Raw genomic sequence first — 14,149 nt, forward strand, 5'->3', positions numbered from 1 at the left:
TAACAAGTAGACATTGCGTCATTTAAGGGGTTCAGGGGCTGAAAAGTCCACTATTTGGTATACCTGTCATTTCTAAGTGTTTCCTTAATTCTCGAGTAAGCCTTATGAGCTTATATGACTGTATAATTTATGGTTTACTAACTTTATTCTGCAATGCAATGCAAACATAATGAACTAACCAAGTGGCAACAACCATCATGTCTTGCTATAGATGATTAACAGTGGCATGCAATACCGTACAGTCTACATGTAATCCCTCAATGGTGAACGGTGACTAGTGAAGGTGTAAACCGTTTTAGACAATGCCACTGGAAAAGCTCAAGTTGGTGCCAGAGGAAGGATTACCTTGAAGTCTGAACTCAGGGCAAAGAATCATCAGGTGTCAGTTAACCTTCACATGCACCTTCATCAGCTTTTTAGTTTATGATGTTGAGTCTGCTATGGTATTTCATGCATTTATTTGACCTGTTAAACACGCTTACAAGCTATGAGTTACATTTGATTTGCATTCAATGTCCTTTTTTTTGTTACTGATAAAGTCTCCAGATGTCAGACGTTTTCAGCTACAGCACCCCCTCTGGTGGAGTGTGGTATAGCCTCTGTTTGGTGTTGCTTGGAGACTTCTTAAAACAGAGACAAGGCTCTACTGTATACTCACTCCCCCTGCACAACTTTGAACTATGGAAGTTATGGAAAACTCTGATGAGGTATGATAACACAACAGAAATTTATTTTACCTTTCTTTATAGTACACATTTGTGATTGGTCAGGAAATAATTTGCACATAATATTGGCAGCTTCTTAACCAGGTTTTAATTTATAATTGTAAAAAATGTCTTTTGGTTGAGTTTGTTAGTCTTCTCTTATTTTTGAATCATTATTATTATTATTATTATTATTATTATTATTAGGTGGACCAGTCTAATGAGAGGGAGAGGCTGAAGATGAGAATTGCTGTCTTGGAGGAGAGTGTGAAGTCTTGTGAGGTGGAGTGTAAGGCCAGCAGAGAGACGGTGCTGAGGCTGGTGGCAGAGCTGGACCGAGAACGGAAAAAGGCTGTCAGCAGTGCAGCAGCACTCGATTCACTCAAAGAGGTACTAACACGGCCTTTAAACCAGGGGGATTCAACTTGCTTTGCTCAGGGGCCACTTTTGCAAAATACCAGGAGGCAAAGGGCCAATTAATAAACAACCATTAATAAATAATATATGAATAATTTGCCTGGACCTCTGTCCCCTAATGCTTTTATTTCGTTAAACAAGTTTTATTCTGATGCTTTATTATGGACTTTGGCAACTTATTTACATTCAATATACAGAAAAAAATCCCAGTGTGAATTAATTAAAATTTTAGTGTGAATGTAAAAATGGCCAGAGGGCCATATGGCATGGTTTTGCACTGCAACCATCAAGAACCACATGAAATTTCCTCCTGGACATGGTCTTATATTAAACACACCATCGTCTGGTGTAACTCTTTGTTGTGTTTCTACCTCTCTCAGGAGTTAGACGGCCTGGTGGTGGGAAGGAGGAGCATTGATCTGGAGAGGGGAACCCTGATGGAGAGGCTTGAGGCCAGCAAGAGAGTCATAGAGGCAGCGAGGCGAGAGTCAATTTGTTTGGAGAAACAGGTGGAGGAGCTTGAAAGAAAGCTACAGTCAAGCCAAGGAGAGACGCAGGCAGCTGAGGAGAAGCTGCAGACGTTCCTGAAAAAGGCAGCAGGCCTGCTGCAGGGGAAGTCTCAAAGTGTCATCCTGCCCACAGAGAAAGATGTCTTACACAATCTGGACAACCTCTGCAATAAGGTGAGGAGTCAGAGGGTAGGGGGAAATTCTGGCACAAGGTGAAAGGAAATACATTTTAAAACATAAGCAACTTTATTGTGAGACCTACCTGTGGCCATCATCAGGTTCACAAGCCGATGAAATCCCCAGTTCTTCTTTATATTACTACAAGTATTTACCTGTAAGGCCATGAACTGAAAATGTCATAGCCTAATGTGTGGCCATTTCAACACTTACTTCTTTAAAACAGTAGCATTAGTGACTATTATTATTATTTGTGATGGATTAAGATGTAAGCATCATTTTAATATTGACAGGGTTCCCACATCTTTTTAAACATCATATTCAAGTACTTTTCACAGACTTTCCAGGCCAATTCCCTCAAAATCAAGGGCTTAACATGGCGTAGTTCGACACACAGATTGAGGTTGATTACTGTTTTCACGCAGAGAATTTTTATAATGAGAACTGAGAGGCTGTCTAGGAGCTCACAAACAACAATTATAAAGAGCCTATTTACTATTGTTAAGTTTAAAAAAAATCAAAAGAACTTCAGTTTCTATTTTTGCCCAAAATATATACAATCAAGCACTTTAAATGACCAATGTCTATTTATATCTAGTTTCAAAAAATGTAACCACCATGATTTTTACCCCCAAATTCACACACTTCGACACGAGCCAGCTGTGAAAGAGCTTATTTTACTCATTTTATTTACTTTATAACATGTATTTTATGTTTATTACATGTTTAAATATTCATCTGCAAAATTGTGATGACAGTTGTCAGATATCATGAAATTCAAATACTCAAGTAAAGTACAAGTACCTAAATTTGTACGTGGTAAAATACTTGAGTAATTGTATTTAGTTATTTTCCAACACTGGTCTCCACTTTTACATTACGCTTGGGTCTCAGGTTACAATGTCTGAAATTAACATTCCTACTCTGAGATAAATACCAGCATCCTTACTACATGTTTCGGAGGCAGTCATGGTCAGAGATGGAGTCGAGGCTGTGTCATGTCTCTGAGGAGCTGAGCGAGCAGACGGAGCTCCAGCACGGTGCACTGCAAAGGGCTCAGCTTGCAGAGCAGCAAGTCCAGGACCTAAGGGAGAGACTGCAAGGTCTGGAGACTGAGCTGCTGACAGCAGACGTGCATCGTGACGGGCTGAGACAAAGCAAACAGCATGTGAGTAAAGTCATAGTGGCAGGGGGAAATAAGTTACAGTTGCAGCTAAATATGTAGGAAAAGGATTTAAATCAGAGAAGCTTACGGTGACATATATCCATGTTTTGTTAACAGTATGAAGAGTTCCTGGAACAGCTGTCAGAGTCAATGAAGGTTGACAGTATTGCTGTGGATCTGGGCTTCGACATGAGACGTAAACTTATCATGTCACGTGCACAGCAGCTTGTTAAACAAGAGACAGCTGCTTTGGTGGAGAGCAAAAGCCTGACCTACAGCCTACAGCGAAAGGTAGGCTACACAAATACCTCACGCTGGTATTACTGGTATTTAGAATGAAATTACTGTCAGTTTTTATTAGTTTTACATACGACAAAATGGCTTTAAACAACCAATTACAAGCTTCTACAAGTGTGCAGAGTATTATTTGATTATAAAAATGCTCCCTTTTCAGTTGTTGTGGCATGACCAGTGATGAACATGTAACAAAAATATTATTTTTCCCAACAGTTTAAGTCACAGAAAGACCAGCTAGAGAGCAAAGGACTCCACATCCAGCTCCTGAGGAAGAAGGTGTCCGAGCTGGAGGAGGAGAAAAGGAGCCGATCAGCGCTGGCTGTGGAACGAGATGATGCTCATCTGGAGGCCAGGAGGCTGCAGAAGAAACTTGAGCGTCTCCAAGGCGAGCTGAGGGCTGCCAGGCTGTCCAACACTGAGCTCAAGGCCCAGCTGTCCCACACCAATGAGCTCAAGGTAGAGGGGAGACGGGTTCAGGCCCCAAAAATTAAATCCAGAGGCCTTTTCGCCTCATAATTTATTATGTGTTTGTGTTTATATCTATGTATGTGTGGGTGAAAGGAGTAATGCTTTGTAACTGTGCACTAAATACGTAAAGCAGGTTGGTACTGAAAACCGTGTATATATTTTAATTATCAGAGTATTCAAGAGTGCCTTGATAAAGCCATTGAATAACAGTTGCCTTACTGAACACCTCTGTCTGACGTGCCAAGTTGAAAGTCATGGAACAGAGTCAGACCATGCAGGAGCAGGAAAAGAAGCTGAATAAGCTGGCGGAGGGGAAGACCAGGGTGGAGAAGAAGCTGAACACAGTGAGCTCAGACCTGCAGAGCCAAGAGAAGAAGACCAGAGAGGACCAGCAGCAACTCAACACCCTCAGACAGAGCCTGGCTCAGCTGTCTGACAGGGAGAGAGAGGTGAGGGAAGGATGAGTACGAGAGGTTTTGTGTTTTTCTCGCATGTCTGTACGGTGAATGAAGAATCCAAAAACAGAGAAAATTCTTGATGAACTTAAGATCTAGGTGACCACTTGTAACAAGCAAAACTATATCAAATCAAATCATCTGTTTGAAAACTCCCTTACAACTTGGGAAGCATAATCCAAGTCTCATTTATCCAGCCGTATGCTCAGCACTTCCCAAAGAGACAACCCTTTGCAACTGGGAACTGAGCAAAAAAAATTAACTTTTCTATGCTCTCTTTAAAGTCACTTTAAGTCACTTTGGGAGCTACTGGTCTACCACTGCCTCGATCAGTTAGTCTGTGTGACTTTGGTGTTTTAAAATGTTAATTCGGATTCACCAAAGTCATCGAGGTAGACCAGCAGCTCCCATGTTCAGCGAGGTAAAATTACTGTTTTTCTCAATGGAGTCTGGCTTTAGAGAGAGCATCGCTAAGTTTTAGTTGTAGTTCAGTTCCACGTTGGAAAGGGCTGTCTGTCTGGTAAGCATCGACTATACAGTTGGATAAATGAGAATGAGGTGATGGGATAAGATGGCACGTCAGACGCCAAAATGGCTCAGTGGAGACAAGTCTTACTGTAACACTTTGGTAACATTTTATTGGAAAATGCGGGGATGTCTAGATCTGAGAGCAATACCAGAAACTGCAAGAAGGAAAACAACGCACGAAACTTTGGCTCAGCTTGCAGCATGGTGACATACACCCTTAACACTGCCTTGTCCTCCGAGCAACAACCTGGAGACAATGAGGATGATCCAGCAGACACCACAAAATGGACCAGAAACATCTCATCGCAGCTCAAGCAAATAAAAGAAGACTTTGGTACTGAAATGCACGGCATGGCTGAGTCAATTAACTGCCTCAACAAAGACACCAGAGCTATGCTGAACAGATTAAGCGACGTGGAGACCCAAATTGGGAAGCTGGAGGATAAATGAGCCTTGGATTATACTGCATGAGTTTTGTGTAAGTTTGTTAACACATGTTCTGATTGGGAATGTTGGTTTCTCTTAATTCTGCTTTCAGCAGGTCGATACCCATTAACCACAAACTAACTCGTTAATTTTCAAGAAAAGAGAGGCCTCTCCTTTTAGTCAGGTGCTCCACTGACTCAGTGAGTTTTAGCACTTTTCAAAGTGCTTTCCATTTAGAGGTGGTGAAATTTTAATGTCTTGTGATGTAAATGTCTTTCTTTTAGTTTATTAGGGTCCGGCCAGCTAAGCTGCCAGGACACTATTTTAATCCTAGTTCTTCTTCTTCTTCTTTCGAGGAAATCATACTTCCCATGGGTGAAAACTCACCAAACTTTGCACAAAGGTCCAGTCTCATGCCAGATATCCTCAGCTGTAAACTCAAGCCAGTAGTCCTGATGGTAGCGCTACAGCAAGCGTCTAAGGTTCAAAACTTTGAAAATTCATAACAAATCAACCATATGTGCTACAACTTCACAACTTTCATCAAACTGTAGCCCCAATACTGAAGAAATGTTTGTACATTTAAACCTACTAAAAATTATGAAGTTCATCACTCTGTTTTTTTCAAAAACTGTAAAACTTCTTAAACCTATCTCCTCCCACAATTTTTGCTCAATTGACACCAAACTTGCTACAGAGCATCTTCAGACTGTCCTACACAAACTATGTTTCTCAGATTTTTGATTTATCAAAAATTGAGCCTACAGTGCATCAAAATGTTTGACTGTAAACGGTACTGTAAACATATACATGCAAATTCTTGCTAAATAAATCTTCAATGTTCATGAAAAAAATGACAAAATTCTATTGTGGCAAATTTCAGAATTTTATCTCAAAAACTGAATTTTTGACTGCAATTTTAAACATCAGTTTTTCACTCATGGAGCAAATCAATCATTGTTACAAATAAATTACCAACATCTCCATGCTGTCTAGATGCAATATGTGTATTTTCAGATTTTTGTCTTAATAACTGAATTTTTTTTTTTTTTTTTTTTTTACAGTGGTTTCAAATCTGCCTTTCCATGCACAGATGGCTGCTTTCCTACACAACAGTGAATGGCTTACTCAATTTGTGAAGCCACTGTTGAATTGCTACTTGCTAATTAGCTCAGAGTGGTAGATGACTGTCTTAGGTTCCAGAGGTTGCAGGTTCAAGCCTCAACTAGTGCAGAATCCACATTGTAATGTAAACATCTTCTTGTGCTCCAGCTTATTGCTTAAAATTGCCTGAGCGTGACTGATCACTGTGCAGCATCTTCAAGTCTTTTTTCTGCTAGAAAATCTGCCTTCTCATGCTTGAAATAAACCAAACTTTGCACAAAGATCCAGTGTCAATACTTCAGTGTGAAACCACCTAAGGCTTCTCACTTTGCACATAGCTCAACTAGGTAAACATCAGTATTTCACTTATGAAGCAAATCAATCATTGTTAAAATAAATTCCATGCATGGATGGCTGCTAAACCTGCACGTCTGGCTTAGTCAATTTGTGAAGCTACACATGAATTGTCACTAACTAATTAGCTCAGTGAGATAGAGATTAATTCTTAGTTTCAGAGGTTGTGAATTCAAGCCTCAGCTGATACAAAAGGCAGATTGTGTTGCTAAATTCCTAAATGTCTTCCAATTCTTCTGCTTGGTCAGAATTGCTTAAAAATGCCCGGACCCGACCCATTGCTGCGCAGCAGCTATAATTCCCTGTTGGTTTTGCTAAGAGACAGGCGGCTAGCTGCGTTATCATGTGGAATCACAGTGCCCACTCCCCACCCAACAATCTCCACTGGTTATCTAGCTTGAGCTTTGGCTGCACTCCACTGTGCACAGCCCAGGTCAAGTGGGACCTAGCTAGCGGTGCCACTCGTGTGGCGTTTAGCACCGGTAACATGATATCCACTCTCCAGTCTCCTCCCATGTCAACCTGTTAAGTAAGCGCCTTCATTTTGAGCCGCAAAACTCCTTTAGCATTGTTATCTATGTTAGCACTACTAGCTATGCTGACACCACTAACTATGCTAACAGTGATAGGCTAACATAGGAAACAATGCTACAGTGGATTTGTTAAAAATTGAGCTACTTACTCACTGGAGCAACATTGAGGGTGGGCATAATGTTTTCAGCAATGCTGTTGGGTCAGGACAGCGTTAGTAGCAGTAATCCTGAATGAGCTGTGCCGCTAGCTAACATTACCTCGCCAAACCTGAGTGGTGCGCAGTGCAGTAAACAGAAGAGCAGCAAAACTAACCTGTAGATTGACATGCATAACCAATCAAAAATATTTCTCAGTGGTTACCAATTAACAAGAAACCATTGACATCCCTAGAATTGGTATAATTTTGCTTATGTTAAAGGTGGACCCTCATAAATTCAATTCATCAAGAATTTTCTGTTTTTGGATTTTTTCACAAATTCAGCATAGCATGGGGTAAATAATTGATATACAAAAGGTCATCTGGGTGGTGAAGTGTTTCTTTAAATGACAGATTATGCCTTTAAAATCAAACTGATATATTCTTTGTCCTCTGTTGTTCAGTTGGTGGATTTCCGGATGGTTGTTTCCCAGATGTTGGGTCTGGATGCCACAGCCCCGGCTCTTTCAAATTATGACATCATCAAATTACTGGAGACCATTCTTCACACTCATCATCACCATCACCACCTTCATCATCATGTTAACATGCCCTGGCACTGTCCAACTCACCAGAGGTCTCATCTTCCCCAAATCCAGGACCTTCGTGACAGCTCATCCTTCGATCTTTCTACCTCTAGGTCTGCAGCTCCCCTTCATGAAGCATAGATTTATACATCATACTTTTGCCAAACTGCACTTAGAATGTAAATGTATTATTGTTGTCAAATAATGTATCCATGTTTTCCTATTTGTGTTTTCAGGAGAAGCTGAAATATGATTCGTTGCACAAATAAATGTAAATTCACATTTAAAAAATCAAATAAAAAGACAAATATCGACAGGATGAGGATTTGGCATTCATTGTTTTTGATGGTCGCATATACATACATTTCTCATATTACCTTTTACTATTATATACACATGTTAAATAGTCCTGGACTGTTATACATTTGATACTGAACTGACGGTCATACAAAATATACAGTAGTTCTATATGTCATACTTCTCAATCATAAAGTCATATTTTATATCTTGTTTAAAAAATAAAACAGCAAAATGTATAAAGACCATGGGTGACTGATGTCGAAGGTTAAACTCTTGAAATGTTTCTGGCTTTGATATTAAAAACACACGACTTGGCTTAAATGAATCTCACATGAATCGATGTAATTCAAGTTAAAAATGGACTGTTTCCCACAGACACAATGAGGGATGTCAGTAAATAAAAGCAAAGAACTGCATGCCAAAATACAGGTAAAAAAATAATTGCAATGTAAGATATATTAAATGTTTTTTTGTTTTGTTTTTTACAAATGAGTTACAAGCAAATTCACAGGCTATATTTCAGCATTTAACTTTGGTGCTATCCACTGACAGATCTCTCCAGAGAAATACAACATGTATATGACACTGAGTTGATCTTCAGTTCGTTCATCCAGCAACGTCCACTGTGGGCAAAAACAGTGTTTTCACTTTTGTTGCACCAAAGATGCTCCTTAATCGACACAGCATTACACAGAGTAACATAGTGAGATGCTAGTGCTACACATGAAGATATTAATTGTAGATGGCAGCGTTTTTCTGCAGAACAAATGGATGACCAAGATCAGTTTTTGCTCCCGACATAGTCGACCTCTCAAATGACGTCAACGTGATACCACTTCTAGTCATACTGATGTAGGAATACTGAGATGAAATGCTCTTACAGCCGGCCTACACAGGAGGTGGTCCGTTAGTGTAGCTGAGCATCGGGTAGAAGGAATGAGCAAAGTTGTTGGACTGAGCGCAGTAGTCCTCCTCGGTCATTGGCAGCAGGAAGGCAAAGACCACTAACAGGAGCAGGAAGAGCTGGAGAGGCAGCGCGACCCAGAGGACGCGCCACAGGAATGAGGACCTACGACCTGAAGGTGCCTCCGAATCAGAAGGGAAGGAAACGGATCCAGCGTCGTGAGACCTGCTCACACACACACAAGCATTCACAACACAGCACAGACTGACATTTAGTGACCCACATCGATCGATAACTACATACAAACTCCTATCTGTCATCTGAATCCCTACTTCCAGACTTGTGTAAACACATTATGGCAACCTTAAATGTGTTTTTCCTGTCTGTGCACAAAAATAAACTCAGCAAAAATAACTGACTAATTAAATTAGTCTAATTCAATAAATAAACTTCACTTTAACTGCTCTGTAATCTAATATCCTTCTCTCCATAGACTTCATTGTTAAGGTGTCGTCTACTGATTTTCAATCCAAATAAGAACTCAGTTCAGCGACAGAGGAACTGTGTGACAGTGCTCGACACAAGCACCATGCTGTGTTTGAAAGACATCGCCAACATGGTTCGAAGCAATGTTGGGACAATGTTTCACATTGTGATCTACATGCTGACTGAGACTGGGTGGATAAACACAGTTACAAAGACAGTCACAAAAGCATTCATACTGTACGGTCCTGCACCAAACAAATACATTTAATACGTGAGCTTGCATTCCTTCGAAAAGGATGTTAGGATAAAAGACAAAAGGCATGCTGCAAGTATCAGCTGGGTAATTAGATACTTATTTAAAAGGACTTTTTGAAGTTTTGTCCTGTTGAAAAATGCAAAGCATGCCGAGGCAAGAAGAGCATAGCAATTAGAAAAAGGCTCTTTGACAAGGTAGTTTGGCTAAGCTATATTTAAAGGGCAAGTTTGGTGTTTTTAAACATGCACCCTCTTTTAACATGTTTTTGTGTCTATGTAATAGGAACAACAATTTTTTTTAATTGGTGCAGTATTGAGCCAGAACAGGCTGCACTGTAATCACTAATGTAATCTACGCTCACTAACAGTGCTTGCTTTTGCCACTGGCAGGCTCAGATTGTTTTGTAAGTGTCTGACTACATTATGGAAAGGATCCCTACAGAGACGGACCTTTTTGTGCAAGAGTAAGATGATTTTAGTTTAACCACATACAGCCCCAAAATCACCAAAGCCACCAAACTCCATTTAAATAAAGATCAATTTTAGCATCTGTAGTGGCAGCATATTTTCATATCTAACTGTGAAGTGAATTAAGGGTTTATTTCAACCAAACCAGAGTTGGGGACTGCTGGAACAGTGGTAAGACGAGCCAAGACCGTTTTTGTGGGCTTTAATTCGTTTCAGTCACATTTAAAAGATGTGCGTTTTAGAATGATAAAATTATTGTTTATTTGAATGAAGTCTGGTGGGTTTGCTGACAGTGATTTTGGATTTTCTGTTTCTGGTTAAACAAAAAGGATCGTACTCTTTAATAAAAAGGTCGACCTCTGCAGGAATCCTCTCCATAATGTCGCCAGATACTTATAATAATAATCTAAGCCTATTAGTGACAAAAAAGCACTGTCAGTGAGCGTAAACTGACAGTGCGAACATGTTTAAGTGGTTAAATTGCAGTCTTTCGTCGCTGTTGTCTGCAGCAGTCTCACTCAATAGTGGACTAATTTCAAAAACTGTTCCCATTAGTGACTCAGACACAAAAACATGGGAAAATAGGGTCCAGGTGAAGAATACCAAACTCAACCTTTACAGGAATAGTTTGGGAAGTTTATTATTTGCTTTCTCACTGTATCATTAACAGTCACCATCACCCTCAGTAAAAACTGTCCTCTTTCAGCCTCAAAGGTTAGACGCCACAATCACTTAATGGAAATTACTGTAAAGAAGCTTACTCACACCTACCAACTGTGGAAAAAACCCCCAAGTGATTTACTTCTTTAAGTTAAGAGAAAACAGTCCTGCTGTACTCTCTAAATGTACTTCATTAAAGTGAATCTTGACTCCAGGAATGCATGGATTGATGTATGATTTACACTCTGGTTGTCCTATGCTGTTACCAAAAGTGCCCCTTACCACGTCACATATGGATACCTGAGACTCACAGATGACAGACTGAGGGGGGGGGGGGATGGCGGATAGTCGGTGAGATAGCAGCAGCAGAAGAAGAAATGTCACACACATAAGAAAGAGATAGAGCAAGAGAGAAAGAGAAACTGCAGCCTTTGCATTGTTCATTGCAGACATTTACTGGCTCGGCAATTTGAGAAAAAAGGATGTGTGTGTTCAGTAACAGCGAAGGAGTGTTAGCTACAGAGGAATATTTGTGTTATACGTAAGAAAAATGCCCTCCGGTTAGCGATATTAAGCAGCCAAGGACATTGGCGGAGAAGAGGCCTTGCACCATCCCTTGTGAAACTCTTTTATCGAGGATGTGTGGGCTGCATTGCACCTCGTCACCGAGCCTACACAGAGCGTCTAGACTGACAGAAGATGATGGAATTCACTATCATGAGCTGCTAATCTGGCACAAGCATTAGAAACTGAAATTGGGGTTTGTTATTCTTTAAAGACACAGCTGTTGTTGGGGGAGGATTAGAAAGCATGAATCGGCCTCCAAGTGCATCATGGGCTGATGAGTTCCATTATCTTCTGGGTGTGCTAGAAACCAACAGAAAGGTACCTGTGGTGTGGACTGCTCACAGAGGGTCCAGGCTGTGACAGACTACTTTTGCCCCGTTGCTGTTTGCAATGAACAGGGGGAGGGGGAGGTAAAAGAAAGAAAGTATGTTTCAGTCCAGGCAAATCAAGACAAAGCTACCGATGAAAAGAAATCCCAAAATGAAAGAAGAGCAGCAACAAAATCATATGTGAGGGTAGATTTTGTAACCTGTGATAACAAGGAATCTGGCTTTTCAAAGTGCTCGACTACTTTGAAGTGCTTCGGCTCGTGAGTGCAACAAACTGACTGCAAATAGGAAGCTACAAATTATGCAGTGTGATGCATGGGTCTCTTTGATAACAGTGACATTTAGTAACATACACATAATATAAGCAGCGACATGCTTATTTGGACTGATATTTAGATACATACTGAATCAAAACTGATGCAAAAAATATTGTTTTCTCATTCCTGCAGCCTACAATATAAAACAAATATGGTATCATGCCTCCTACATCATAAAATCACAGTTTCTATGCTTCTTTTGTACATTTAGCAGTTTCATGATAGTCAGTATTCAAATAAAACTAGAGTGAGAAGAAAGTAAAGGAAAGTCTACTGGGAAAAAAAGATTTGTAGGATAGAATTTTTTTAGTGTGGAAATACTGGAAGAGAAAAAGTGACAGCTAGGGCAAAACTGAAAAAGTCATCCAAGAGAAAGGAGGAGGAAATAAAGATGTTAGAAAGAAAGGATTCCCCAGTTCTCTGGCAGGTATTTGCTCTGGGAGTACACAACATGCAAGAAGAGTAAAAGGCTGGAAAACAGTTCAGAATTCAGAGGGTGGGAGTGTAAAGCAGGTTGTGGAGGTGTAGAAAGGTGTGAGGAGAGATTTTGGGATGGCAGGGGTGAATATGGCCTTCAACGGGGCATTTGGGGCACAAGTTGCTGTATGCACTGTCTCAGAGGGGTAACCGAACACCTGGCCTCTCACAGAGCAGCATGTACAGGTAGACGTGTACATTACCGATCGTCGTCGACTTGGTGTACTCCTTCCTGATACAGGACTAAGGGACCCGGACGTGTCCAGGTCATCAGCTGATGACCAAGATGACAGATCCTGGCAAAGGAAACATTTATACAAAGAGAGGAAAGAAAGACAGACACATGAAATACCAGACAGTAGCAGCCTGTAGATCAAATCCGTCCCTTCAGCAAAAATATCAGGCCCCTGACCAAAGTGAAAGTCTTCTGTTTCAAATCAAATAAACCTTTATATGACTTTTCATAAATCTACTTTAGAAACAAATCCCTTTAACCTATACTACTGCGCAGGTATACGTAAAGTGATGATCTACCTGTTGACTGCTGGTGATGTCCAGAATCTTCGCCAGCTCTCTGAGGTCTCGGGTTACTTCCTTTAGCAGCAGTTTGAGGCGGTTCCCAATAACATGGACCTTCTCCTTGGCTTCCAGGCAGTCGCTGCCCTGAGAGTTGACCAGCAACTGGAGGGACATGTCTTGTAGCGAGGCAACTTTGAGCTGGGAGTCCAGCAGTTCCTGGCGGATTTGCTGTGGGAATTGTGAATTTGAGACATACAGTAAATTCTAAAACAGCAGGAGAAACTGGGAGTATTCATACAGTCTTCTTGCATAAATTATAGTTATGCATTGTATAAATTATATTTCTGTACCGTAAGTGTTTTATGATGCTCGTGGAGAGTGTCACTGTCCTGGATGGGGTCGATGGGAACCACCTCATTCCTCCTGCGGTCAATGTTTTCTAACCAGAGCAGCAGACCGTGACTCATCTCATGGAAGTCCTGTTAGTCAGATGTGGATCAGGAAAGTAGAGATTCAACTCCAGCTCTATGAAACAATCTCACAGTAACATTCAGAACAACTGCTCTGTGTCTTAAAGGCACCTACTTGACACTGCATGAGAGCTTCCTGTAATGAAGACCTCCACTCCTCCAGTGAGCTGCCCAGTTTGTCCCAGTGGTTGTTCATGTCTTTCAGTTTGGCCTGAAGCTCTCGGGACTCCTCGGTGTCAGATTGCACAAACTCAGCACTGCACAGGTTGATGGACAGCACAATAGCCTTGCGTTTGTCATACGCCTTCTGCAGCTCCTGTGGACAACCATTTACATTTTACAGTTAATGAACGCAGTCATCCAGAGCAACATACAAAGGATGTAACACAACAACACAAGGTTCAAACATAATAACTTGATCCCCAGCAGGTCAACCAACAAGGATGACCACAGGCATCAAGTTTCTATGTTGCGACAGCAGGAATTATCACCATAGGCCTACAGGATGACCCATAAAAAAGAAACACTTCAAAATA

At 40.8% G+C, this 14,149-nt stretch overlaps 2 protein-coding genes across 12 annotated transcripts in view; one reads left to right on the top strand and one right to left on the bottom strand.

Moving 5' to 3' along the window:
- The first annotated feature begins 502 nt into the window (after positions 1 to 502).
- ccdc170 (coiled-coil domain containing 170) lies at positions 503 to 8,093 on the top strand. The gene is made up of 8 exons (XM_049595244.1): positions 503 to 707; positions 912 to 1,094; positions 1,502 to 1,804; positions 2,775 to 2,975; positions 3,090 to 3,263; positions 3,483 to 3,725; positions 3,983 to 4,186; positions 7,739 to 8,093. The coding sequence occupies exons 1-8, from the start codon at positions 681 to 683 to the stop codon at positions 8,000 to 8,002; spliced, it is 1,599 nt and encodes a 532-aa protein (XP_049451201.1). The 5' UTR covers positions 503 to 680; the 3' UTR covers positions 8,003 to 8,093.
- Positions 8,094 to 8,180: 87 nt separating this feature from the next.
- Positions 8,181 to 14,149, bottom strand: part of syne1b (spectrin repeat containing, nuclear envelope 1b) — a 100,166-nt gene continuing 94,197 nt past the window's right edge. For 9 of the 11 annotated variants that reach the window (XM_049595234.1, XM_049595236.1, XM_049595243.1 and 6 more), the window contains 6 exons: positions 13,729 to 13,929; positions 13,494 to 13,622; positions 13,159 to 13,371; positions 12,828 to 12,920; positions 11,824 to 11,882; positions 8,181 to 9,290 (listed from right to left, as the gene is read on the bottom strand). In XM_049595234.1, coding sequence (XP_049451191.1) covers positions 9,050 to 9,290; positions 11,824 to 11,882; positions 12,828 to 12,920; positions 13,159 to 13,371; positions 13,494 to 13,622; positions 13,729 to 13,929 — 936 coding nt within the window. In that variant the 3' untranslated portion in view covers positions 8,181 to 9,049. The remainder of the gene's footprint in view (positions 9,291 to 11,823; positions 11,883 to 12,827; positions 12,921 to 13,158; positions 13,372 to 13,493; positions 13,623 to 13,728; positions 13,930 to 14,149) is intronic. The other 2 variants (XM_049595241.1, XM_049595240.1) reach the window with 1 other exon arrangement.

The sequence above is a fragment of the Epinephelus fuscoguttatus genome, linkage group LG14, assembly GCF_011397635.1.
Source record: "Epinephelus fuscoguttatus linkage group LG14, E.fuscoguttatus.final_Chr_v1".
Taxonomy (NCBI): domain Eukaryota; kingdom Metazoa; phylum Chordata; class Actinopteri; order Perciformes; family Serranidae; genus Epinephelus; species Epinephelus fuscoguttatus.